This window comes from Chiloscyllium plagiosum, chromosome 14, assembly GCF_004010195.1.
Source record: "Chiloscyllium plagiosum isolate BGI_BamShark_2017 chromosome 14, ASM401019v2, whole genome shotgun sequence".
Lineage (NCBI taxonomy): Eukaryota > Metazoa > Chordata > Chondrichthyes > Orectolobiformes > Hemiscylliidae > Chiloscyllium > Chiloscyllium plagiosum.
The window spans coordinates 30,354,086-30,381,827 of NC_057723.1; the positions used below are offsets into that span (position 1 = coordinate 30,354,086).

General features: G+C 37.7%; 1 protein-coding gene across 1 annotated transcript in view; it reads right to left on the reverse strand.

The window, feature by feature from the left end:
- Positions 1-27,742, reverse strand: part of LOC122556592 (neuropeptide Y receptor type 5-like) — a 59,677-nt gene that overhangs the window by 13,863 nt on the left and 18,072 nt on the right. The window contains exons 2-3 of the mRNA XM_043703460.1: positions 11,309-11,693; positions 6,809-6,982 (exon numbers count right to left, since the gene is read on the reverse strand). Of these exons, the coding sequence (XP_043559395.1) occupies positions 6,809-6,982; positions 11,309-11,617 (483 nt within the window). The 5' untranslated portion in view covers positions 11,618-11,693. The remainder of the gene's footprint in view (positions 1-6,808; positions 6,983-11,308; positions 11,694-27,742) is intronic.

A 27,742-nucleotide genomic window follows, 5' to 3' on the forward strand; every position in this document is an offset into this window, starting at 1 on the left:
ATCTGGTAAATGTGACTCTTGATCAAGTTAGAGTTATATCATTTTCCAGTGGCTCGGAAAAGTTAGGGACAATATATAGGTCGACTGTAAGATTCAAGTAAAAAAAAACCTAAAATATTTGGGACAACGATCAATGGCAGCATTACTGCAATGGTTATAACCTTGTCAAAATGAATTCCAAACAGAAATTATATCAGAGAATGGATTTTACAGGAAATTGTATTCCCTGTCTTAATCCACAGAAAAGACAGTCAGAACCTGTCCTCCCAAATAAGGGCTGTCTGTAGCTATTTTACACAAGAAGTAGGATCATTGCCTAGGATATTGTTTTCTGCTTTTGTGTTGGGAAGAAGACCTGCCTTGGCAAGCTTGTGAGCAATCTGGTTGACCAGAAGCACTCTAGTATCAGCAGCATCAAATCCAAGTGGCATGCATTGCTCAGGGAACCAGCAATGAGGCTCACGCTAAGATCCCAATGAGATTGAAGCGTCTGGGTGCTCCTGCTATCAAATCAAACACAGGTCTCAAAAATTGCTCTGGCACCAATGAGTAGTTTCAAACATTTCCTCTCCTACCCTCATTTCTTAGTGAAAGGCTCCAAGGCAAATAGGGTCAGGAAATTTGGTCCCGATATATTTAGCTTTAATGCAAATCTATCTCTATTTCAAACCAAAATTGAGGACTGCAATATGAAAACCCAACTGAATCTGAAGCAAAGTAGATCTAGATACATTTTTCTAGCCAGTTACACTCCTCATTTGGCTCTGACTCTAGATTCATGTTACATTTAGCGATGCTACATTGAATGCACGAAGAAATCCTCAATCATTCAACGAGCAAAACACGCTTTATGAAAAGGTTCAGCAAGCTATCTTTAATTCTAAATGACAAAATTCTTGATTTTTTTTATATGCAGCTTGTTGCTTGCTTGTGTTATTATTGCATCTAAACTGTGTGGCAGATTCTGATAATCTATTTATATTAAGAAAATACCAGGGAAAGGCAGTAAACCAAGGTGACCCTCCAGTTATCTATACACTGATAACTCTAGTTCCAATTAATGGTAAGCAGTATATTTGACATGCTATGTTTCATATAATCATGCTTTTATAATTGTTTATGCATTTATACATACCATAAGCCATGTTGGAGACACCAATCTATATCATTGAAACACTTCCTGACTTCTTATCAGATTTATCTCCTTACAAAGAATATCTCCATCCAATCACCAACCTCTGCAGGTCTTTTATGGAATAAGACATTTGGAAAGTTAATGCAGAAACTGAAGAGTTATCGCTATTTCCTTCAATATTAACCTAATTTGCAAATCTGCAAATCAGGCAAAGATTATATTTCACCAGCTGTAAGTCTTTAACTGCAAGATAATACCGGAGGCTTAAGTATCTCAACTTTGATCTCCAGCATCTGCAGACCTCACTTTCTCCTCGAAGATAATACCGGAGGCTTAAGTATCCACGTTTTGTGTCTTTGTGGGTACTGTTAAAAATCACAGGTTTATTTGGAAGCACTAGCTTTCGAAGTGCTGCTTCTTCATTAGGTGGTTGTAAGAGCAGTCCATGGTCTGATAGGACTATGGCGACTTTACTTTTTTAAGTGGGCAAAGAGCCTTTCGAGCTAGATTTAAAGTTGAAGTCCATAATTTATCTAGTCCATAAGTTGTTGACTCTTATATATATTGGCATTCATAAAATCATATTTTTTTTTTCTCATTGCTCATAGCTCTATTTCTCAAATTCCCTCTGGAAATTTAATATTACATCTGTTTCTACCATTCTTTCAGAAAGTGCATTCCAGATCACAGCCACTTGCTGCATAAAAATGTTTCCTCATGTCACCTCTAATTCTTTTATCAATCACTTCATACTTCCGTCCTTTGGCTACTAAACCTTCTTCCACAGAAGACTAATTCTCCTGATTATCAAAATCATTCATGATTTTGAGCAACTCCTTGTATCTATCTCCAGCCCTAAATGAGATACTGATTTCTGAATCAGTTAGGGCTATACATAGTTGAGTTGAGGAGAATATGGAGGGTGATGGAGAATCTCATAGAAACCTATAAAACGCCATCAGAATTAGCAGAGTAAACACAGGAAGGATGTTTCTGATGTTCAGGGAATCCAGAACTAGGGGTCATAGTCTAATGATACAGGGTAGACCAATGAGGACTAAGATGAGGACAAATTTCTTTACCCATAGAGTAATGAACCTATGGAATTCTCTGCCACAGAAAACAGTTAATGCCAAACAATGATTGTTTCCAAGAAGAGTTAGATATAATTCTTAGGTCTAAAGGAATCAAAGGGTAAAGGGGGGAAGTGGGACAGGGGACTGAGTTGGGTGATCACCTATAATCATATCGAATGGTGTAGCAGGCTTGAAGCTTAAATGGCCTACTCCTGTTCCATTTTCAATGTTTCTATGTTGCTATAGCTAAGAGCAGCTCCATGTGAGAAAGAAACTTTTACATGACATAGTCAGTAAGGGTGGATGGTCAGTGTGACTGGAGACAACGTGAGTGAGACACAGGCTGTGAATATATTTGGGAATTTGGCTCAGAGTGGAGAAGAGGTGTTTCAAGTAGGCTTTACTGCTATAAGGAAAGTCTCCAGAGTGAGAGGAAAACAGGGAAAGAGATAAGGCAGGGGATTGAAAGGCTGACCTGTACTAAGACCTGCGGCAGAGCAATGTCATGAACACAATATGAAAGCAGTGAAGAGAAAGCAGCGGATTGGTGAGTAAGATTAGTGAATATTTCTAGTCTTTAAAGGAAAAGTAATGTCTTCAGTTTGTGTTTGCATCTCTAGACTTCTTTTTCTCTCATTTCTTCAGTATAGCTTGCGAAGTAAAATATTGATATTGGTGTTCTTTTCAAGTTATTTACAATGTTGTGTAAAAAGCAAGGATTATTGTGGGTGAAATAGGGTTCAGTTAATGCAGCACCAACACCAGTACTGGGTAGAAGGCAGTTCTTTGGCTGGAATAGGCTTCACTTGAATTCTGCTCAAAACAGTGAACTGGTGAATTGAATACCTCACTCTGTAGAGACGGTTTTAAACTAATTGGAGAAGAGAGGTTTTTGGACAGGGGAAGCATAGGTTTACTAAAGCAAAACAAATTTGGCAGCAACGCAGAGCAGCTATTTGGATAACAATACTCAGTGTGTGACAAACAGAGATTCAGCAATATATCATATCGAAAGGACAGTAAATGACATAAAAGCAAAATGATGGGTTCTTTCCTTAAACATACAATTTAGTTGGAAATAAGTAAATTAATTGATTACACAGATAGATGTTAATAGTCATTGTCTGAGATGCTATTGCTGAGATATAGTTATAAGGAAGTCACAGCTAGGATCTAAATATTCAAAGGTATGTGACTTTATAAAACAACAGGCAGGAAGGAAAGAGTGATAGGTAGCTTTGATGGTACGAGATGGAATGTGTGCTAGCACAAAATTACCTTGGATTGGCAGATGTAGAATCCACATGCAGAAAAAGAAAAAGGAAGGGGAATAAAACACTGGTAGAAGTAACATATAGGCCCACCAACAGTAGTTACATTATACTATAAGAAAGTGAATATCAGGAGATAATGAGAGAATGCAAAAAAGGTTGTACATGAATCATAGGTAAGCTTAATTGTCATGTAAATTGAGAAAATCACTTTAGCAATGACAGCCATGAAGATGAATTCATAGATGAATTCATGAATTCATATGGTTAGGCTCAACCATATTGCTGTGGGTCTGGAGTCACATGTAGGCCAGACTAGATGAGGATGGCAGTTTCATTATTTAAAACGAATTCATGAAGCAGATAGATCTATCCCAACAATGGATTCATGGTCATCATTAGACTCTTAACTTTAGATTTTTACAGAATTCAAATTCCGCTATCTGCCATGGCAGGATTCAAACCTGATTTCCCAGAACATTACCTGGGTTCCTGGATTATCACTAGGCCATTGCCTCCCCTCATAAGGTCCCCTTGGAGTTTAAAAATGGGGAAGCCTGTCTAAATCTTTACCAGCCTTTAGTTAGACCACAGCTAGAACACTGAGAATAACTTTTGTCCCCTTATCTAAAGGAAGATATAGTGACGTTGGAGGGAGTTCAGAGAAGGTTCACTAGCTTGGTCCCAAGTTTGAAGGTATTTTCTAATGAGAAGAGATTGCATAGTTTGGGCCTGTACTCATTGGAGTTTGGAAGAATGAGAGGTGACCTTATTTAAACATGTTCTTAGGGGACTTGACAGGGTTGCAGCTGAGAGGTTGGAGTCAAGATTAAAGTGGTGCTGAAAATGCACAGCAGGTCAGGCAACATCTGAAGAGCAGGAAAATCGATGTTTCGGGCAGGAGCCCTTCATTAGGAATGAGAGGTTGTTTACCCTTGTGGGAGATTTTAGGACCAAAATGCATAACCTCAGAGTAAGAGGTCACCTATTTAGAACAGAGATGGGGAGAATTGTCTTCCCTCAAAGTAGTGAATCTGCAGAATTCTTTACTGCAGAGGATTATAGAGGCTGAGTCATTAAGTATATTCAAGGCTGAGATAGACAGATTTTTCATCAGTAAGGGAATCAAGGGTTATGGGGAAAAGGCAGGAAAGTAGAATTGAAGATTGTCAGATCGGCTATGATCTCACTAAATGGTGGAATTGACTCGATTGACTAGTTGTATTCTTATTTCTTATTATCCTGTGGTCAGTTGAAGGAGAAATCTCTTCATGCAACTGAAGTCCCTCATCTCTGAAACCATTCTAGTAAGTATCTTCTAAACTCTCTATATGGCCTTAACTTCCAATGGCTAACTGGAAATGAACAGAATACTCTAGCTGAGGCCGCACCAGTGTTTTAAGGATATTTAGCACAGTCTCCTTGCTTGTGTTCTTTATGCTTCCATTAAAGACAAGGATTCCATGTAAGTTTTTTTAAAGAAATTCACAATCTGTCCTGACACTGTCAAGGATTAGAATACATAGCATACACCAGGTTTCTTTATTTCTGCACTCCCTTTAAAATTTCTCTCATCTCATCTCATTTTAAATGAAGTTCCATCATTTCACACTTGTCTGCTTTAAATTTCAGTAAGATTTTCCTTAACACTACCCTTTATTCCCTGATCTCTAGCTATTTCTTTATTCATATGGCAATATTATTCTCTTTAATTCTACATGTTAACTGTGCCATATATTTCACACATGAATGCAATAAAATATTCTGAAAATCTACTTCACAATCATAGCATTTTATTGATTTTTCATTTTATTCTTATGGAGGCATGGGAGTGTCACCACATGGAATCCTGTGGCTACACAGGGAGGGGCTTGAGGCCCAGTTTGCCTTCTGCTTTGGGAAACTGGAGGCTGATGCAAAGTTCCAGTCGATCTCCTATGATTGGCTTTAATTATACCCATAAAGCATCGCTTACTGTTACAGGTTGGGGATCCCTGCTGTGGTTCATGTCTGCGGAAGCGATGCAGCTAGGGAATAGACATGCTGGTTAGTGTTGTTATCTTCAGATGTCAACCCCTGACAGGACCTGAAATTTCAGCCCACATTAACTTTGTTTCTCTTGCTCCACAGTGTTCTTTTGCCTGTAGAGTATGTCCAGCATTTTCTGTTTTTTTATTTCAGATTTCTAGTACCAACAGTGCTGTCACATACATTGTATACTCCCTTAAAAATAAAAAAAACAGCTGTTTACTTTTCCCTTTTTGTTCCTTAACTGATGTTGTACTCTTCACCTTTCACTGTCCTTTTAATCACATGCCTTTAACTTTGCAAACATTATCTGCGATATTATTCAGCATCCTGATGAAGAGCTTATGCTCGAAACGTCAACTCTCTTGCTTCTTGGATGCTGCCTGACTGGCTGTGCTTTTCCAGCGCCACACTCTTTGACTCGATCTTCAGCATCTGCAGTCCGCACTTACTTCTAATCGATATTATTCAGTAGTTTGGTAAACTTCTTTGTCCAGTAGATTCAAAGATTGCTATACCAGTTTGTTCAGAGCAACCAATATGGATTAAAATAGGTGATCAGGAATCATTTTATTACACAACTCCAGACAGAAGGACACCCACTCAGTGCAATCTGTTCACACGCAGACAATTCTGATTCCAGCTCACGTCTCTGGAAATCAAGTAGGTGTTAGCACTCATTCTCACCCACGGAAACCATCAGGTAGCTGTATCTAATTATAGTCTGTGTATGTCTTGGCTGAAATCAACAAACCCAGTACAGACTGAAGTTCTATAGCTTTTTTATTGACTCAGTAAACATATTTAGCTAGCTCGGGAGCAATTTCCAGTTATGCAGATACGTTCATGTTCAGAGACACTACTAATCACACTGGAAGAGGTGGGCCTTGAATCTGGATTGCATGATCCAGAGGTAATGATGCTCTAGCTCCAGCAAGTTTCTGTGTATTCAGTTTAGTTTTTTATTTGTAGCATGTTACATGATTATGTATTAATTTTCAGCAGTATCTTTGCATTTTTTGCATCACTGCTATTAATTCAGTACTTTTGTAATGAAATAGCACAAATGCAAATACATTCATGTATCTTTTGAGAAATGCAAACCCTGAAATTCTTTGTGCATCCTGTCAAAGTCTCATGGCAATTCTGTGACTGACTGGAAAATAGCAAGATGCTTGTTGGGAAGTATCATGAATTATAAATCTTCCCATATTTAGGAATATATGCCCTTTATTTAGCAAATGAGTAGAATGATTTTGAAAACAGAAAGGTCACACACACACACAGTTTGTACTCACCCTAGACACAAGTAATTGCACAGATGCGATGCTGAATGATACCATCCAAATCACAGCAATTAATATCTTACTTCGGGAGCGACCCATGCGAGATTTCAGAGGGTGGCAAACAGCATAATAACGATCAACTCCAATGATCATGAGGGTGTATATACTGACAGACACAGAGAGAACCTAATAGAGAAATGGATAATTTCAAAGCTCAGAGAAGTTTGCAATTAATTCTAACAATGAAATAACAGATTCCTACATATAAAGATACTGTGGTGCTTCAGTCCTGATCTGGAACTTCATTCAATAAAGCTGATGTTTGTAAAATCAAAATTTATTTCTCATTAAAATAAGTAACTAGAGAATTGGGAATGTCATGTAAATGGTATACTGATTGCCATATCTAATTTGTCCTCTTGTTATGTGAGACCTCTCCCTACATATATACAAGACTGCTTTTATATGTTATAGAATAACTGACTCCATTAATACAGTATATAAATGTGAATATATTCACACTTGCATTATGGCTTAATAGTGCACATCAGTGGTTAGACACCAATGATGGCCAGAGTGCTATATTGCTAATAAACCTGGTAGCCTTGTTCAATGATTGGCCAGCATCCAGAGTACTAGTTTTAGTGCTTTAGTGCTGCTGAGGCAAACCAACAAACTTAGTAAATCAATATATAAAATCACTGGCATTAAGATGAAAGCTTCCTGCTTCAATATGACTGCTACGAGGTTACACAGGTTACTGGTGCTTAGATAAAACTACAGTCCCTGTGGAAACTGATAACTTTTAAAAAGAAATTTGAACTAATTAATAGCTGAAAGCATAACACACAAGATTTCACATTTGAACATGTTTACCATGACAAAATGATAAAAACACTATTGACTAAACATTATATGTGTAGACAAATTATATTTTAAACCATGAACAGGACTCCCTCCCTTTAGTTTTAGCACAACTGAAGAAAACAAGCACCACAGGCATATGTACATTTCCATTTAAGTAGGCATTCAATTCCTCAAAATCTGTTTTAAAAGATTCTTATCTCCCAAAGAGTTATTTTTATTGTCTTGCTTTCTCAGTTTAATCATTTCTAACCCCTCACACTGAATGTAACACTGGAGACTCCCCCTCTCATACAAATTAGGTAAATTTTCCAGTTTCCTTTTAACTCTTCATAAATTTAGTCTTTTAATTCTGAGAGCAAAGTTTTCCAACCATACTGTGGAATGTTAAACTTAGATATTTTGACATCTGGCTGCCATTTCTCTTCTGGACCCTGACAGACTAACCTATGTTTGATATTGAATGAGACTATGCAAGTCTAATGCAATATCGCCATGGTATTTTCTGTTCCCATTACATTTCAAAGCCAGAGGGCAGTTGAGAATCAATCACAATGCGTTGGGTCTGGAATCACGTTTAGGCTAAACGAGGTTCTTTTCTCCACGTTTCTGAAGATTTTACTGGAACAGATGGTGTTCACCATCTTGAGCTATGCTATTGTCAAACCTGCATTGAGTAACTGCTTGACTGTTGCAAGTTTGAGTCTGCGTTTTGTGTATGATTGCAGAATGAGATTTGTTGCTGATGGGGACTTATCAAATCCAAAAAAGACCCAATTATTAATCCATCTATATCAGGAGGGATAGATGGAAGTGGGGAAAACATATTTTGGAAACTCTGTTGGTGTTTAATTTGTATATGATAATTTTCTGGATGGTCACTCAAAAACTAGATGGGTCCAAGTTATGACAAGTGCCAAACTTACTTATAGCCATGGTATTTGCAAAATTATATTTAATTATTTTCCATGTTATTTTCTGCAGAATGATTCCCTTCTTTGAGTTCAAAGTAATCAACAGAGGATCTTTTAAAATGAACACTCCTTCTCCTATCATAATGGAAGATATTGCCAATTATTGGTGAACCACTTGGGTGAATCATACTACATATGTTGTGTGAAAGTCAGGCTACATGTGACAATCCTATGTTGTCCATTCAAACAAAACCTTGAAAATTATGTATAATGCACATGTACAGTGATTATTGTTATTACAGATCCACATAATTAAAGAATTAGAATTTTAATACTAGAGCAATGGGAATAGAAAACTGTAAAGTGGAGGAGAGGTATTCAGCCCTGAAGGATTTTATTTTGACAGGAGAGCAGGATAGTTCTGTGATAAAGTAAATGTTTTCATTACAGTGAGCTACAAAACTATGCACTATAAATGTTTGCAAATTAAATGTTCCTATTTCAACCATTAATTTTCTTCACAATACTGCTTTATGATCCTCAAATCAGATTGTTGTAGTGTATTCGCAAAGTAAAATTTTAATGCTAGGTGATGTCATTTTACTTTTGAGGAGCTGATTCATATTTTTTATCAATTTCTTGTTGAAATAATTTTTGTTTCCCCAAATTCATTTCCATGTCATTGCATTGCAGACTCCCAGAATGCACAAATAACAGTGTGAAAAAGTTAAAGACAATAGGTGTCACTTTTGGCCAGCTCAAATTGATGCTAGAATCTGATGCTGTGATTAGTACTCAAACGTCCGTTTCACTGAGGGAGGAAATGTGTAGAAAACAGAAGTGATGGGAAATGGAGGCAGTGCAAATTATATAGGGAAGAATATGATTGTTATGCATGTTTTAAGAACATCAGAACTGAAAGAAAAGGAGCACGATTAGGCCATTTGGCCACCTGCAGTTTACTGTGACACTCAGTAAAACCACGTCTTATCTGTTTGTGGCCTCAATCCGTCTTCCTGTACCCCTAACGCATTAGCCTCTACTCTTGTATCTATAAAACGTTTATCTAATTCAGCTTTGAATATATTCAATGACCTATCCTCTGCTGCTCTCTGTGGCAAAGAATTCCAAATATTACCAATTCTATAAGACAAAAGAATTTTTCTTCATCTCTCTCTGAAGTGGAAACTTTTGGAAACTATGTCCTCTAGTTCTAGATTCTCCTACAAGGAACGCAGATGAAAAAAAAACTGCTGTGTTCTTTTTATGTAAAAACAAATCGATTTGTGTCTATTCTTAATGCTGAAAATGCTCTATGGTCACTTAGTTTAACACATTATGTTAAGTGCAAGCAACCTGTTATTTTTCTGTTAACTTTCAAATGATCAATTGAAATGTAATCTGCAAAAGGGGTTAATAGCAAGTGATAGAGCTCAGCTGTAAATGGGATTTTAAAAGCAGCCCAAAACATGAAGTACTGGTTAGAAGGGGTTTCTGTGTATTTCAGTGTATGGAAACAGAATTAATTTAATTACAGTTACAGCCAATAATATGTGTTCACTGGATGAAATTACAAAATCCTGACAGGGATAAAGTTGGAATAACATGTGAATTTAGAGGGCTCTAACTTATATAATGCAACTTTCTTGATGTTTCAATAAACTATACAGAAAAATACCTTTTTATCCTCAAAAATTCATGTTTTCTCTCCCAGAAATGCAGAGGCCTATAAATTTGGCGATGCAGTTCCTATTTCTCAAGTGCATACTGGCCTATTCTGTCCCCATGATAGTAAGTAAGAAGTAGGTATACATTTTTCATTGGAATTGTGCAGCACACTATACTGACAAAGGAATAAAAATGATTCAACAGCCCCCATATCTAAAACAGGATTAGTCACTTCGTAGAAGAAATAAGAGGTCTATAAGAGCCCACTGCAAGGCTAGTTAATTTTGAGGCAAATGGCAATATCAACTAATGTACTCAGGGAAACCAAATTTTGGAACTACCCGCCCATTTCAAGGTAAGTTTACAAGATATACATACCTGAATGTAGAGCCGAGAACAACAGTGCACTTCTCAAACTCATACAAAATGTGGGATGTTGCCACTCACTCACAAATCTCAACTTCCCATTGCTCCCAATTTAGTTTCTGATCTCTATCCCCATCTTCCATGTCTTCCTTGTCTCTCCTTACATCACCTGATCATTTGTTGATGTGGTATTATTGGTTTAATTGCAGCGAGCAATCAAATAAACTCCAATTGTGTGGTTCTTCAGATTTAAGGACTTTGTTGGGTTTGATTGCTTTTATAGTTTTGGATGTTTACTTTATTAATTTAAAAAATTAAGATTAATCCAAAAATTATTGTGAATTTTTCAAGTGACCCTTTCATTACTGGATATTAATGAGCTACAGCAGAGACCTTGCTTATTTGTCACTGGAACTGGACCATTAGTCTACCAAGGTTCCAAATGGTGATTAATGTTAACAACTATTACTTTGTTATTTAGAAAAACAATTGGGTGACACAGTCAATATTGTACTTATATTTGATAACATCATGGCAAAAATGACACACAAGTCTTCTGCTTCTGTCATTTCCAGAAAGGAAAGATTGTTTGTGACATTTTCATGAAGGTGTATACTGTATACTGCACTGCTTTGGATAAGCTTCATAAAACTTATAACATAATCACGTAATGTTTAATATTTTAGGGTGAAACACTTACCTGAGCAAAACGCACAAGAGGGCAGAGAAATTCTCCAAAGAGCCACCTTTGAAGGAGGACCTCTGTAAATGTGAGGGGTATACAAAAAATGGCCATTGTCAGGTCAGCCACAGCGAGGTTGATGAGAAACACCGTGATATCTGTTCTGGTTCTGCAGCCCATGGTCAGCACCCAAATAACTAGTATATTCCCACTCAATGACAGAAAGGTAGCTGAGGCGTACATAATGATAATGATGCAGTGGGCTGCGTCTGGGATTATTAAATGTGTCTGATTTTTCATGGTCTGTGAGATGTTGTACAACTCCATGCTGATGTTGATGGTGTTGCACTTTTCTGTGTGATCCCACCAAAGCAATTTCTTCTTTTTTTCTTCTGAAGGGTTTCTGAAATTAGATTGTTATCTGGTTATCGATATATGATTTGTGATCTGTATATTACTGAAAATAAATCAAGGCAAAATATTTCCTACTCCATTGACTCAGGAAAGTGATCAACCAGTTAAACCTTCCAATAAAGTAAACGTCCACGAAGTTTATGCCTGACTCACTGAAAAAACAGTGAGCAATTGCGGTCTACAGCAAAAGCATTCAGAGTCTAAAATTACATGATTCATCATGATCCTCAGAGTACTTAATAATCTCTCTCTGTTCCCGTCTAAATCAGTTCTTAAGCAGATATTTATTATTTCCCTATTGAGGGAGTTATTTGATGTAGCAAATCTCAAGCCTCCCTTGAACTCTGCTCATTTTATATTCTTCTGTTCTCAATCCACATAGATCTGACATTTTTCTGGAGTGATTGTAATGAGATCAGCCAGGTGGACCTCATAGAATATGAAACAAAAACAGATGCTGCTGGAAAAACTCAGCAGGTCTGGCAGCATCAATGAAGAGAAGTCAAAGTTAACATTTCAGGTCTGGTGATCCTGCCTCATAGAATATGAGTTCCCTCATTTGGGCTGTTAATCTGGTTCAATCAGGAAGCCCTGAGTGACATTAAAAAAGGAGTTTCAGGCATCCTCTGAGAGCTGGCTCTGAGGGAGGTGGATCAATGTCAAGGACTCTCCACTTGTAAATAAAGGGAGACTTGGTGATGGGATACCAGCCCCTGTGGACTTATTTCAGTTTCCATCCATTTCATCCAAGTCTCTTATTCTGAACAGCTGTCTCCTATTGCTTCTGAACTATCTCTGTTTCGAGTTCAGTTCTTTGAGTTTCTTTTCATAACTTGCATTTCATTGGTCTGGAATGATCCAAATCACTTTTCTTTGAACTCAATCCAATCTAGTTTATGAATTTGTGTCTGTATCAGAGGTATGTGAGATCTGCATTCCCCTGTTAACTTGTATCAACTTTTCTATAACAATGTATGTGGATTTACTGTTAATAACTCTTCCAAATAGGAGCCATTCATTGAGAAATCAGGAAATTCAGACTTTGGGGGAAGAGTTTAATCCTCAATAATGGGGTTGGGTGGTAGGGTGAGGGAGACAGGGTTATAATGGGGAACTTGAGTGTGGATGAGCAGATAGAAATTGACTCTGTATTTTAGTAATGTATGAGTTCTGAACCTTAAAGCTTACACTATGAATTCTGACTCTTCCTCCAATAATACTTGATTCAGCCATTCATGTTGCTGGATTCATGGTGGTATAGTGATATAGTCACATGGGTGCATAGGTTTAAATCTCATGATGGTGTTTGAATTAGTTAATAAATTTGGTGTATAATGTTAGCATCTGTAATGGTGATCATGACAATTATCATTGATTGTTGTAAGAATCAATTTGGTTCATTAATGCCTAAGGAAAGGGAGGAAATCTGTCATCTTTATCTACAACTGGTCTACATGTGACTTGAGACTCAGTTATTTGACCCTTAATTGCTCTCTGCAGTGCCCCTCAGCTCAGGGGCAATTAGGGATTGAGAACAAATTCTGGCCTTGACAGTGAGGTCCACATCTCATTAAAGAACAAAGGAAGAAAAGCCAGATTCTCCTTTAGATGAGGTCACATGACTTCTCTCCCCAAACAAATTGCAGTACCCCCTCCCTCATCCTAACAGCTGAATTACCTGACATCCTCTCTCTGGCTACTTCCCTTCCAACAGTCTGTCAATCTGACTGGATGTTGAGCTGACAACCAGTCCATGCTGCCATTTAATTCAGCAGGACATGAAGAAAGGTTTCACTTTTCTGTGTCCGATCACAGCGCCTAAACCAGCTCCCTTTCAGGCTCCAACTGAATATTTCAGCCTTGAGCTTCAACTGCTATATTTAAATTGCAGGTGCACATTTTTCTCACTTATAACAGGTCTCAAATGTCTAGCAGAAAATACTGGAAGGGAGAATGGTGCAGGGCCCGGCAATATCATTTTTGGATATTTGAACTGAAATCTACAGTGTGAAATGTGAGAAGGTGACTGTTTGATACCACAGTGCACCATCCACATAGGTGACAACTACAACAGTCAACATCTGTGCACCTCTGAGTGGCACATCTGCTGCATGTGCCCATGGAGGTGCAACAAAATCTATAGTAGTCTGCAATTTTGAAAATTCAGCTATTGGCACTATATGAATGTTGGTAACAGACTCATTTGTGCCAGCTGTAGAATTGCTGGCAGAGTCTTCAATTACTTCAACAAACATTTGGGAAGTCCCAGGATGCAAAAGTAAGGACAGACATGGGCTGGTCCTTTGGATATCATGTTATTTAGACTACCGAATAATGCATTGCAGGATTATCAGAAATGTCTATCTATTTCACTGTAGTAGAATCATAGAATCCCTACAGTGCATCATTTCAAAACAGTGCATCATTTCAGTAATGGCTTTTAAAAATTCTTCATGGTCAGTGGTAGCACTGTTTGGAACTCAAGACACCACTAGCACAGACAAGCAACACATAGTCCTGAGAAAAGGGAGAAATCTGCCTGCAAATATGGAAATTAACTCATCATTAAAGTACATTACGCATTTATTTGGTGCAGATACCTGAACTATGATATGGAATAAAAGGTCTGAAGTTCTGTGGCCAAATGATGAACATTATCTGGATTGATAATGGCAACATTTACAATGATGTTTGTTGTGTAAGGCAGTCAGTACCTGGAAAGGCTAACTGGCATCAGAAGATAATCATCCCACCCATCAGACATAAAGCATTGTTCCGAAAAGGAATGAACCAGTGTTGTAAGAGGTTGTTAAGTGCAAGTTCTTTATGTCCTCCAGAATGTGGATGGTGCTTTAGTGACTTCTTAGTGTTAATGGCATGTAGCTAAAGTGACCACTTATTTTCAAGCTGAACCTGATGTCTCACAAGACACAATCATGTATCTTAGATATACTCAAGTAATTTTAATAATTATTATTATAATAACAAGTAGTAAAGAAAATTTAATGAAGACTTTATCTTCAAAACCTTATAATCAAGACCTCTTCCTTCAGTGAGTACATGACGTATACATTCTTCCCCCTCTTTGATATCAGTAACTCATTACCAAAAGGAAGGATTGTTGGCAGTAAATCTCAGCAAAATGATGGCAGTGCATTCAACCGACATTATAAGAAGGCTCAATTACTCCAACACCTGGCATTGGATAGATTTTTCATTGGGCAAATCTAGGTAAGTTCATTTTGCTGTACATTTGGTATTAAAAGCTATTAATGGGTGCAAACTATCGTCTTCTGAGTGAATGCATATTCTTTCCCTCATTCATTGATCCTTCCTTTTCTCCAAATAGCCTAAGGATGATATCACAGAATCATTGAATCCCTACAGTGTGGATATCTATGGCATTAATCTAAAATGTATCAATTAAAAATGCCAATGCCATTAACTATAGTCTAAAATGTTTGAAAATAAAGAAAACACAAAATAAATAGTCAAACTAATGTTAGTATTCTCCTAAAATGTAACAGGGGACTGAAGATACTGAAGATTGGAAACAAAAACGGAAATTGCTGGAGGAACTCAGCAAGGTGAGGTGGCATCTGTGGAGAGAAAGTAGAGTGAAATATGTTGAGTTTCTAACATTTTGAAAACTGTTCTGAAGAATGGTCACTGGACTTGAAACATTAACTCTGCTTTCTCTCCACAGATGCTGCCAGACCTGCTGAGTTTCTTCAGCAATTTCCAGTTTTGTTTCAGATCTTCAGCATCCACAGGTCTTGTTTCATTTTAGGAGTATATTCTCTTGCACCTTCCATAAACTAATTGGATAAAAGGCTGTGGTCATATAAAATACTGATGATCTACTTTTAAGACATCAACCTAGCAAACTTAAATACCAATGAATAAACATCATGTTCTGGCATGGATATCAGAAATTTGATTGTGCTCTGAATTAAAATACCTTTGAACTGTATTATAATATACAAGTGAAATTCCTGCTTGCTTATTGCCACAGTTTCTGTTCAGAACATGTTGCACTTTAAAACTGGGCAGAGAGCTAAAGAATGTGATTTAATTTTAGGGCCTATCATCTTCACCTAATCGGGGGCATTAACAATTAGAAACCTTGCACCATTTTCACAAGTGGCATTACCAGTGATAAAAAATATGAAAATAGTTATAACCTGCGGTCAGAAAGAGTAGATGGTCATTCCAGTACTTGATTAGCCTTTTTAATAATCGGCTGAACTTGACTGTATGCTTCAGTGAGAAGTCAATACTCAAATGCAAGACAGTTTCAGTTCTGCTAGTAGTCTGTAAGAAAGAAGATGGAGAAAGTGAGGACTGCAGATGCTGGAGATCAGAGCTGAAAATGTGTTGCTGCGCTTTTCCGGCAACACGTTTTCAGTGTAAGAAAGAAGATATTTGGTTTAAGGAAATGTTAATGATTGCTTTGCTGTAAAGGCAACATTTTATTACTATTCCAAACAATATCTGTTTATTATGCACCCACGTTTTTGATTCCAAGTACATTTTGTCATATTTTTCCATATTGAATATTATGTAGGAGGTTTCTTGTGATATGAAACCTGCATAACTTCTGTCACAGAGGCTTCAACATTTAGACAATCAGGATCCATCAATTTCGGTGGGTACACATTAGCTGCTCATCATTGGAACATCTACTTTTAGGGAAAAAAAATATTCTTTTAAAAAAATGCGTCTTCCAGAAAGTGTTGTTTTACGGTAGAGATTCTAAACTAGACAAGCCTGTACCTTTAGATAGTTGCATGAAATCAGAACATATTACATTCTGATATAAAAGTATCCTCCTTGCTTTGAGTCACGCTCTGTGTAATGGATTCAGTGAAGTCAGTGAGCTGTGTGTGTGCAATGTACAGTTTACATCAGTAAACACACAATCATAAGTGTAAGTCTGTGATATTGTAGCCTTGTAAATAGTTTGTGATGTAAATAAATTTCTTCAGGTGGAACCTAACTATCTTTGGTATACATTATGTCAAGCAAAAATTATCTGGTAACCATAAATGGCATTAGAAAGTGTAATTGCTTTAGTGTACTAGTGCACTGGTATATAAGGGGTAAAAACAATGACTGCAGATGCTGGAAACCAGATTCTGGATCAGTGGTGCTGGAAGAACACAACAGTTCAGGCAGCATCCAACGAGCAGATATAATTCCATAACAGTGGTTATGCGATTAAGCCACTCTGCTATTAACTTGATTATCTTGACTGCAATTATGCTAATACATGTTTTGAAGGCTAAGCATTCACAAACAGTAAGTTTTCCTGAGGCTGCTGTCACATTTTTTTTAATGTTCATTCATGGAATGTAGATGGCACTGGCTAGGCCAGCATTTATAGCCTATTCCTGATTGGCCTTGAATATAGATGTTAATTGCTGCACTTAAGTTCACTATAACAAAACAGGGTGTTGTACAAAAGTGACAGAAAATAATTTCATAACACAAACTTAGCACAAAACGGGTATTGTAAAAGTACAGAAACAGCTTCACGTGACCAAGACAGGAAAAAGAGATTGCAAATCCTTGCTAATGTTACATTAACAGATTGACACTGCGGGACAGTGAGTCCTGGTCCATGGTTATCAGCATGAGGCCAGATCAAAAAAGATTGTGGACATAATGGGTATTTATTGTTAATAAGCCAAATTAATCTTTCTCAAAATGTGTCCTCATACGTTTCCACTTACTAATCAATGTTATCCATCTCTGTATGTTCAATTCTTAAACATGTACATTATATAAAAAAAATCAATTCAACCTCTGACGTTATAATTGATTGGTAAAGTTCTCTTTCATTAACTCCTGACTCAATAAAGCTCAATTTTAGAACTGAGATACAGAGTTTCTCAAAAGAAAAATGTATAAATTTCATAATGTGACTAATATTTCTTAGTTGACATTTCATTTATTATATTTATGTGAAATTTTACCACTCAATGTTCTTACTTACTCATTGCATGTCTTTTCACACCCCTTTTCAATCCTGGCTGAGAAGGTGAGAACATACTCTGTCTCTACACTTCCCAGAATGGTAAATGGTCGAGTTCACTCCACATGCATTGAATATGTGCAAGGAAATTATTACAAATGAAATGTATCTGGAGTTCTCAACCACACGTGTCATGTATTTGCCCCTTCAATACACTAGTAGATGTCGATACCATGCATTTGCCCATCAAACTGACACTGACTCCACTTGCGACTTTTCAATTGCAATTTGCATCTATTAAACACCATGTGATGGTGAGGAATGCAGCTTATGGTAGACAATGTCAGCACTGGGCTTCACTCAACCATCAGGTATCCCCTCTGAACCTCCATATATTCTTTTAAGTTACCTATCCTCCCAATTTGGAGACCCACTACATTGAACTTCTCCTCTAAATCTCCTTTATGTTTCCCTTGTGATGGTGATCACTGTTAATATCGTTCTCCTCCCATAGACTACCATGCCTTTCAATGCTGGTTCTGCGTACCTGCCATACACCTTGAGTTTTCTACTGTCACTATCCTTCTCCATATCACAACAAATCTCTGCATTCCTCAGCTGGTTGTAGCCTGCTGGAAGCTGAAATTGCCAGGTACCCTCTCTAACTGTTGAGAATACTTGATGTGCAGCTTGTCTTGTGCGTATGGAAAGATACAAAGCTGAATATTAATGAGATGAGTTGTGGCTTTAATAAGGAATTTAATAAGCTATAAACCCTGTTAATTGGCAACTTGTTTCACTGCTTGGCAAATACAGAAAAATGCAGCAAGTTGATCTTGACTTTGAGATAGGTCTTGCTGGATTTATCACATGATTTTCCCACAATTCCTGCCATAGCCCACATCACTTAGACCCCAATAGGATTCTGCTTCACTAGTTCATTCTGTTATTTTCTTTCTAAAAATTACAATTTTTAGAATTAATATTTCTGTGGATTTTGAAAAACTGTGAGGAATACTGTGAAAATTATTTTTGATGCATTTATGTTCTAATAAAGCATGAAACTAGGGATTGTTTGTGATGTATTATATCTGCAATGATAATGTGTAACAGATTGTTTAAATAATGATCTGCTGTGAATTCATTGTTTGTAGTATCTGATATTATTGTACGGAAAATTGATCTGTCGGAAAAACCCATCCAGTTCACTAATATCCTTAAGGGAAGGAAAGTGCCATTCTTACCTGATCTGGCCTACCTGTGACCCCAACAATATGATTGACTCTTAACTGTCCTCTGGGTAATTAGGGATGGGCAATAAATGCTGGTCTAGCCAGAGATGTCCACATCCTATGAATGAATTAAAAAATGCACTGCTAACATGACAGCTTGTGCACTGGGTGTACAGAATGCCCATTAACTCATGCAAGCTTCCATCCTACCACATCTGTGAGATCTTTGTCCTATGATATAATCTCGGAAACTGAAAACATTGCCAGGACACAGCATCCATATAAAGTATGTGCCCCTTTGTTCATGTGAGTAGTTGTTCAACAAATACAATAGCGCCTTGACATATGAACGACCCCGTTCACGTACGAATTGGTTTACGAACAGGATTGTATGTAAAATTTTGCTTCAACGTATGTACGAAATTCAAGGTACGAATGAAGGTATGAACGCAAAAAGCCCATGTGCAACCACGTGGTTTCATTGTTCTGCTTTGCTATGCGCTTGTTGAACGCAAAAGCTCTCGGGGCCCTGCGTGATCTCATTCAGTTCGTCTTTGGCGCGTGCGCTGTGAACAGCCGTCCAAGCATTCTTATGCTATCCGAACAATGGGAAAAATTGATTCAGTTCGCAAACTTTTCGGTTCGTGAACCGGGTCCCGGAACGGATTAAGTTCGTAAGTCGAGGCGCTACTGTAGTTGTATTTTGTCCTGGTGTTCCCAGGCTTCAGGACTATTCTGATAGCTGTACCCTATTTGTCAGATGTGACCTGAGGGAACTGTGATTGGGTGCTGAACAACTTAGGTTTTTCGACATCCTGTTGGATCTCTGTCTGATGTATGTTTCTGTCAATGTGCAGGCTAAGAGAAGGAAAGTAAGGCAATGGGAAAGATGGTTATAAATTTATATACTTTATAGAATTTTACTGAATCGCCTGGAAAAAGACGACAAGAACTTACTTCAGCCATCTCTTAGGTTGTTACTTACCTTATTTGAGTATGTTAAAATGGGTAGTTATGTTGGTTACAAGTTTAACATTCTTTGTCATACTTCTTGTGTCAAAGGGCAGATTCATTTGCATGGCAGGAATAAAGAATATTGTTCTCAAATATAGAAATACTTACGCATGTGTAAAAAATTGTGATTCTCCCCCATATAAGCAGTGAATTTCTGTTAAGGCAACATTGTGATGCTAAACAAAATTTGAGTACACTTACCTTGGCAATCTATTGGAGATCAGCAAATTTATCCTTCACCTGCTGCCAGAACCTGTTCACGAGTAAAACAGTATTTAGCCATTAATGGCTCGTCCTCACAGATTGTTTTCATAGTTTTCTTCAGAAGGAAATGTCTCTACACTCTGGAAAAGAACATCTTTCTCTCCTGTATTTTCGATGGGAAAATCTGAACTGCATCCCAGTCTGGCTGCAGCTATTTATACACATTCGTAAAAGTACCATACATTAACAGTATCATAACAGTATAGCTTCAAGATAAATCCCACAGAACAAATCCTTTTGTTTTCTGTTCTGTGAATTCTGCTACATTATGCAAAGAAATTGATCTTTCGTATGAGCATACACCAATCGTAGACCATTTAGTTCAACAAGCTGACCATGTCTGATTTGACCTTTATATTCCCACTAACTCTGACCATCTTTCATGCACTTGTTCACAAAAAAACGACCTACATCAGCTTAAAAATTATTCACAGACCGTGTCTCCACCCCTTTCAGAAAGAAAATTCCAAAATCTCTGTGAAAAAAAGCTCCACCTAATCTCTGTTTGAAATTTGAAACCTCTTATTTTTACTAAATGAGCCCTAGTTCTAGATACTTCCATGAGACAAAATATTTCTGTTTTTCCTTGCTATGTCTCCACAGGATCTTTTTAGGCTCAATCATGTCACTTCTTTCTTTCAAAATTCCAGCAGATACATGACTAGTCTACCCAATCATTCCTCAAAAGACAACCCAGCTGGTATTCCAGGCATTAGTCTGGTAAACCTTTTCTGAACTGCTTCAAATACGCTTGCATCCTTCTTTAAATAAGCTGACCAATACTGCATGCAGTACTCACTAGTGCTCTCTATAACTGAAACTAAATCCCTCACTTTTATATTCAATTCTCTTCACTGTACATAATAACATTCTATTACCTTATCTAATTACGCGATGTATCTGCATATTAGCCTTTTGTTATTCATGATCTAGAGCTATCAGATCCCTTTGCATCTCAGAGCTCTGCAGTCTCTGACTAGTTAGGCTATTTGCTTCTGTTTATTTCACCTGCCAAAATAAACAATGTCGCAGCTTTTCACATGCCGCATGGCCAGATCTTTGCCCACTGACTAACACATCTCTGACTTTTGGTAGCCTCCTTATGACGTCTTCTCAGATGACTTTCCCACCTAATTTTGTGTCATCAGCAAATTTGGCAATCGTACATCATGTGCCCTTAATTAGATCTTTTATATAAATTGTAAGGAGTAGAGGTGCCAACACTTATCCTTGTGGCACACCACTTATTACATCCTGCCCAATCTGAAAAAGACTCATTTATGCCTACTCTCAGTTTCCTGTTGGCCATACTGCATCTGAAAAACCATTGCCCTTTCATCCATAATGTGCTCTAATTAACTAGATAATTATTTTATCCAGTTATATTTTTACCTGTCGAATAGCTGTTGACATCCCCCAAAAGCTCTCAGTATACATGTGTTAAATGCACATTTGCAGTACCCCTGCCAGTACTGCTAGTGACATCATTCCACCCCATTTGCTCATATTTAAAGTGTCTATTTGGGACATTGCCATGTGTTTTTACTGGCAGGAAATTCCATAAAGTGTGCAAGTGCAATATGAACTTTTCTGGGATGTAAGGAAACACACTTTTATCTTTATATATATTATTAATCTTACCACTAGTTGCTGTACTGTTTGGACTGGAATAGACCTTAAATCTTTTAATGAAGCATATCACTCTACAGCCAAACAATGTACCCACAGATCAGTCTGACAGCTGCTGTGATACCAGATCTATAGATGTGTTTATTCAATCTGTTTTGCCATGTTATGATATACCTCTAATGCAGATGGAACTTAAACCCAGGCCTCTCGACCCAGAGATAGGGACACTACCACTGCACCACAAGGCTCGACCAGGTCTGTATTATAGGCAGTGATGCTCAGCATTCAATTTCTACTTAAATGAGCAATAAGGAACTGCTTTCTTTACAGCCACTATTTTATGTTTAAACCAAGTAATTTACCTTCAAATTAAAGCTTCAATTCTTAGAATCAGGTTTCCTGTTAATATTTCAAGTAATCAATATACATTTTAATACTGATTATTAAACCTCAGCAGCCTGATATCTTGAGTCCTACCCAGTGGCTAAAGTATTAATAAATTTAAAGTCAAGCAAAACCAATTAAATTAGTTATAAAGCTCTTATGAATTTTTAAAATATTAAAACAAATTTAATTAATGCATCACCTGTCATTTCAGTTCTCTAACAACAGTGTCTCCTGTAGGTTTCTCAGACTCCAGTCTCATAGATCCTCATAGTTATAGAGTTAACTCCCCTGAGATTCCATGGGAGTTCCACTAGTATCCGGCTATAACGCATCCAGCAGACCATCGGAATCTTAAGAGAAACAATTTGATTGGTCATGAATGCTGTTTCCTTATGGGGTTCACTGGTCTTCAACATAAATTAAAGTCAGAGATGGGGAAATCCCCTGTCAAATTTCAAGGCCAATTGGTCTACTTTCTGTGCTTGCAATGCATTCAACAGCAACAACTATCTACATGTATAAAGTGCTTTCCGTGTTGTAGAATGTCTCAAGGAGAGTTATTATATAAATTTGACACCAATTACTGAAGGGGATATTAGACAAATGACCAAAAGCTTGAACATGGAGGTAAGCTTCAAGGAGCTTTCTTTTAGGCAGAGAGAGTGATTGACGGATGGAACACTGGGACAAAACTGTAAATTTTGGGATCTTGGTAGGTATCAGCATGGCTGCCAATGGACGAGGGATGAGAATCATGGATGTGCAAAATGTTTTCTGTTTTATATAAAATCCAACAATCCATTATTTTAACCTATCTGTAAAGCCACTTAATTACCAGGTGTAAATAAGAAAGAAAGAAAAATCATACAAGTGTTGGAACTCCTACACTCAGACTTCAATCTGATGTCTGGACTTCAATTCTCAGTTTTTTAATATTTTCCATGTTGTTATCTCTGCCACACAGAAACATTGAGTTGACTTATCATATGTAAATAAGCTGTGTGCTGTATTCAGCAATAGTCAAATCAGTGACATAGTTTATTTTAACCGGAGATATAGGAAAAAGAACTATGCCGTATGAAATGCCATGGGCTGTAAATGCTGATATCATTGTGCTTGAAGTTATATCTGCACTTACATTCCTTCTTCAGTTAGCTAGCTACAAAAGTAATAAATAACAGGTTAGATAAAATCTTTATATATTGAATGGTGTTTAAAGAAATAATCAAAATTAAAATATCTGAAAGATGATTTGAAAGGCTGAGAAGATATAAATCTGAAAATGCATTCAGCAAAATGAATTCCAGACCACTAAAAAACATAAAATATACACTGGAAATGATACCATTTGATTTATTGTGAAAATGTAAGTGTATAGAAGTTTCCGACAGAACAGATGTAAATATGATACATATTGAGGTTATGGTTCTTTTTTTTAATTTCAAAAATATACTTTATTCATAAAATATCATACATACATCCAATTCTGTACAGTCTTTACATAGGGAGAACAACCAAACTCAAAGCATTTCTTACATATACAACACTATATTTACATTTGAGGCACTGACAGGGTCCAATAACTGAACAGACCTCCATTTAACTTCAGCAGGAAGACCCTGGATGGTGATTTTTCCCAACTGTGCTTTGGTGGCACCTGCCACAAACTTTAGTGTGTCCCTCAGCCCGGTGCTGGGTCCTCTACTTTTTGTCATTTACATAAATGATTTGGATGCAAGCATAAGAGGTACAGTTAGTAAGTTTGCAGATGACACCAAAATTGGAGATGTAGTGGACAGCGAAGAGGGTTACCTCAGATTACAACAGGATCTGGACCAGATGGGTCAATGGGCTGAGGTGGCAGATGGAGTTTAATTCAAATAAATGCGAGGTGCTGCATTTTGGAAAAGCAAATCTTAGCAGGAATTATACACTTAATGGTAAGGACCTGGGAGCATGGCTGAACAAAGAGACCTTGGAGTGCAGGTTCATAGCTCCTTGAAAGTGGAGTCGCAGGTAGATAGGATAGTGAAGAAGGCGTTTGGTATGCTTTCCAATATTGGTCAGAGTATTGAGGACAAAAGTTGGGAGGTCATGTTGCAGCTGTATAAGGCATTGGTTGGGCCACTGTTGGAATATCGCGTGCAATTCTGGTCTCCTTCCTATCGGAAAGGTGTTGTGAAACTTGAAAGGGTTCAGAAAAGACTTACAAGGATGTTGCCAGGGTTGGAGGATTTAAGCTATAGGGAGAGGCTGAACAGGCTAGGGCTGTTTTCTCTGGAGCGTCAGAGGCTGAGGGGTAACCTTAGAGAGATTTATGAGGGGCATGGATAGGGTAAATGTACAAAGTCTTTTCCCTGGGGTCGGGGAGTCCAGAACTAGAGGGCATAGGTTTAGGGTGAGACCTAAGGGGCAACTTTTTCACGCAGAGGGTGGTACATGTATGGAATGAGCTGCCAGAGGATGTGGTGGAGGCTGGTACAATTGCAATGTTTAAGAGGCATTTGGATGGGTATATGAATAGGAAGGGTTTGGAGGGATATGGGCTGGGTGCTGGCAGGTGGGACTAGGTTGGGTTGGGATATCTGGTCGGCATGGACAGGTTGGACCGAAGGGTCTGTTTCCATGCTGTAAATCTCTATGACTCAGCATATAGTGCTAAATCCTGGAATGTGCCAATCTGCAACACTCTGTTAAGGTCAGCTTCTTTCTCATGAAGATTTTCGGGCAGACCAAAGAGCGTCTTTCACCAAGCTGATAGTCCTCTAGACACAGTTGATGGTTGTCTTGGTGTGCACCCTGGGGAGCAGCCCATAGAGCAGAGTCCTGAGTCATGGAGTTACTTGGAATGAACCTCGACAAAAATCACTGTGTCTCCTTCTGTTCTAATATAGTATTGTTCAAGGTGAAATTGGAGCAGAATTGAGACTTCAGAATCAAAAGAGGTGACTTGTATGCACCTGTTTTAGGTGGCAGTGAGCCACGAATTGTAGGGACTACTTATCATTACATTATTAGCCAGCTTGCCAGAAGTTGGAGAATGCCAGGAAATAGCTGAGTAACATTCCAATCTGAAATCGCTGGGCACCTACTTAAATATACAAATCAGCATTTAAAGCAACATGCAAAGCACAAGATGTCACTTTGCCAGGACCTCATGTTATCTGTCGCTGAGTTAATTGTTTCACATTCTCATCTCTGAACCAGAGGTTAAAAGTTCAAGTCCCAGCCGAGTGCAGTATTTGGGAATGCTTGAGTTTCAGATGTACTGTCTTTCTGATGAAATGTCAAACTAAAGCTCAGTCTTCCCTCTCAGATAAACATTAAACACCACTCTTTGAAGAAGAATAAGGCAATTATACACCGTGTAATGGTGACATTTATGTCTCATTTGTTAGCAAAAACAGATAACTGGTCATTTTCACATTGCTGGTTGTGAGAGGCTGCTTTATGCAAATTGCCTGCTGTGTTTCATTTTTCACAACAGTGACTGCATTTATCACAATGCCACATTTATTGTAAAGATCTTTTGAGACATGAACATTTGTTGTTTCCTTCTTTCTTCGAATTCAACTTTACATCAGTGCTTTTTCACTATTTAAGACTTCCATCTATAAAACACAAAAGCCACTTTACTTTGTTAAGAAAACTATTTTGCTAATGTTTATTTTAAAGCTTTGTTTATCTGATATAAAAGCCAGTCTATTTTTTCTTATATCACCCTTAGATCTCTCTGTTCCTCCATGCTGTCAAAGATTTTGTTATTTAGGATACATTTTCTTTAAAGAAGCATATTTCTGCATGCATCGCATACACCCATCCTACTACTTTATACCTTCAACAATCTTTGGAATTTTCCCTCATTGCATCTATGTCTCAATTCGGTAGCATCAGCAAACTTTAATATCCCTCCTCCTTTTCTTATGTCCAAATCATCTCTATATTTTCCACTTCTAGAATGCAATCTCAAGAGTCAATTATTATTTTCAGGATTACAACACATTTCCTTCTGGAACAAAGAGATCCTGGTAACCATTTTAGGCCTTTGCACATTATTTAATAAAGCACATGCAATGGACTCCTATCTAACCTGGATTTTGTGTACCATCCCCCAGTGACATAGATTTGATTATTGCTGAGAAAGAGACAATCTATTGATGCTTTGTGGCTTACACTCCTCAGAGCAGATGGAAGAATACTAACTTTCTTACTATATTGCATGAAAAACAGGAGGCTGGCAAATGGATTATGATTGGTCAAAGCATTACCAAAGAGAATGCATTAGGGAACAGTTACTCCAAAAGCTTTTGTTTAAGTTAAATAAGTTACTGCTTACAATTCAGGTAACCCATCTGTTGGAAGGATGCTGTTAAACGTGAGAGGGTGCAGAAATGATATACAAGGATGTTGCTGGGACTACTGGGTTTGAGTTATAGAGAGAGACTGAATAAGCTGGGGCGTTTTTCCCTGTGGTGTCGCAGGTTGAGGTCTAGCCTTATAGAGGTTTATAAAATCATAAGGGACATGGATAGGGTGAATAGCCAAGCTATCTATTCCAATATTTGGTGAATATTGGTTCAGGCAGGCAGAGGACTCACTGCAAATTCACAGGAGGTCATCAATATATGTCAATTATTGTCAGATTCCATCATCATTCTCAACTTTGCTCACAGCATCAATATTTCTGGTTCCACTCACTGATCTTTGGTTGTTGATTTCGGGAGTGAGTCGATTTAGAACATAGAACATAGAATAATACAGAGCAGAACAGGCCCTTCGGCCCTCAATGTTGCACTGACCTATGAACAATTCTCAGCTTGTCCCCGTACACTATCCCATCATCATCCAAGGATTGTTTAAATCTCCCTAATGTGGCTGTTAAAGTTTCTATTTAAGTGTCTATTACAAAGACCATCCACTGCAGTCAGTGATAAGTGGATGTAGTTTTGAAAGTTGATTGTTGTTATTAAAGTCTTAAAGTCTTATATTTTTGGGGAGATGGTGGTGTAGAGGTGATATTACTGGATCAGAACCCCAGACCTGGAGATGTATATTCAAATCTGCAATGGCAGATGTTGAAACTTGTATTCAACAAAGTTTGAAAGCTTTCCTAATAACAACTATGCATTGTCAGTTTTAGGACCAATCGTCCTAAAAACCCATCTGGTTCACTTAGAGATGGAAATATGCCATTCTTGTCAGGTCTACATGCGACTCCTGATCTACAACAATGTGGTTGACTCCAATCTGCTCTCTGAAATGGTGCAGCCACTCAATTCAAAGGCTATTAGGGATGGGCAATACATTCCGGATTTGCCAGTGATGTCCAGATCCCATGAGCAAATTAAAATGAAAATATCCTTTGTGGTGTATGCAATATGGAAAGTTTGGTGCTTCATTTTACTCCAGATGCACCGCACCTCTTTAAGGTATCTATTCGACACTAGACCTGACTTTCCAGATCCGATCCTTTAGCAGATATCTGCCCATTTTATGCTGACAACTCGCTGAATTTAATATAAACAAGGTCTTGTC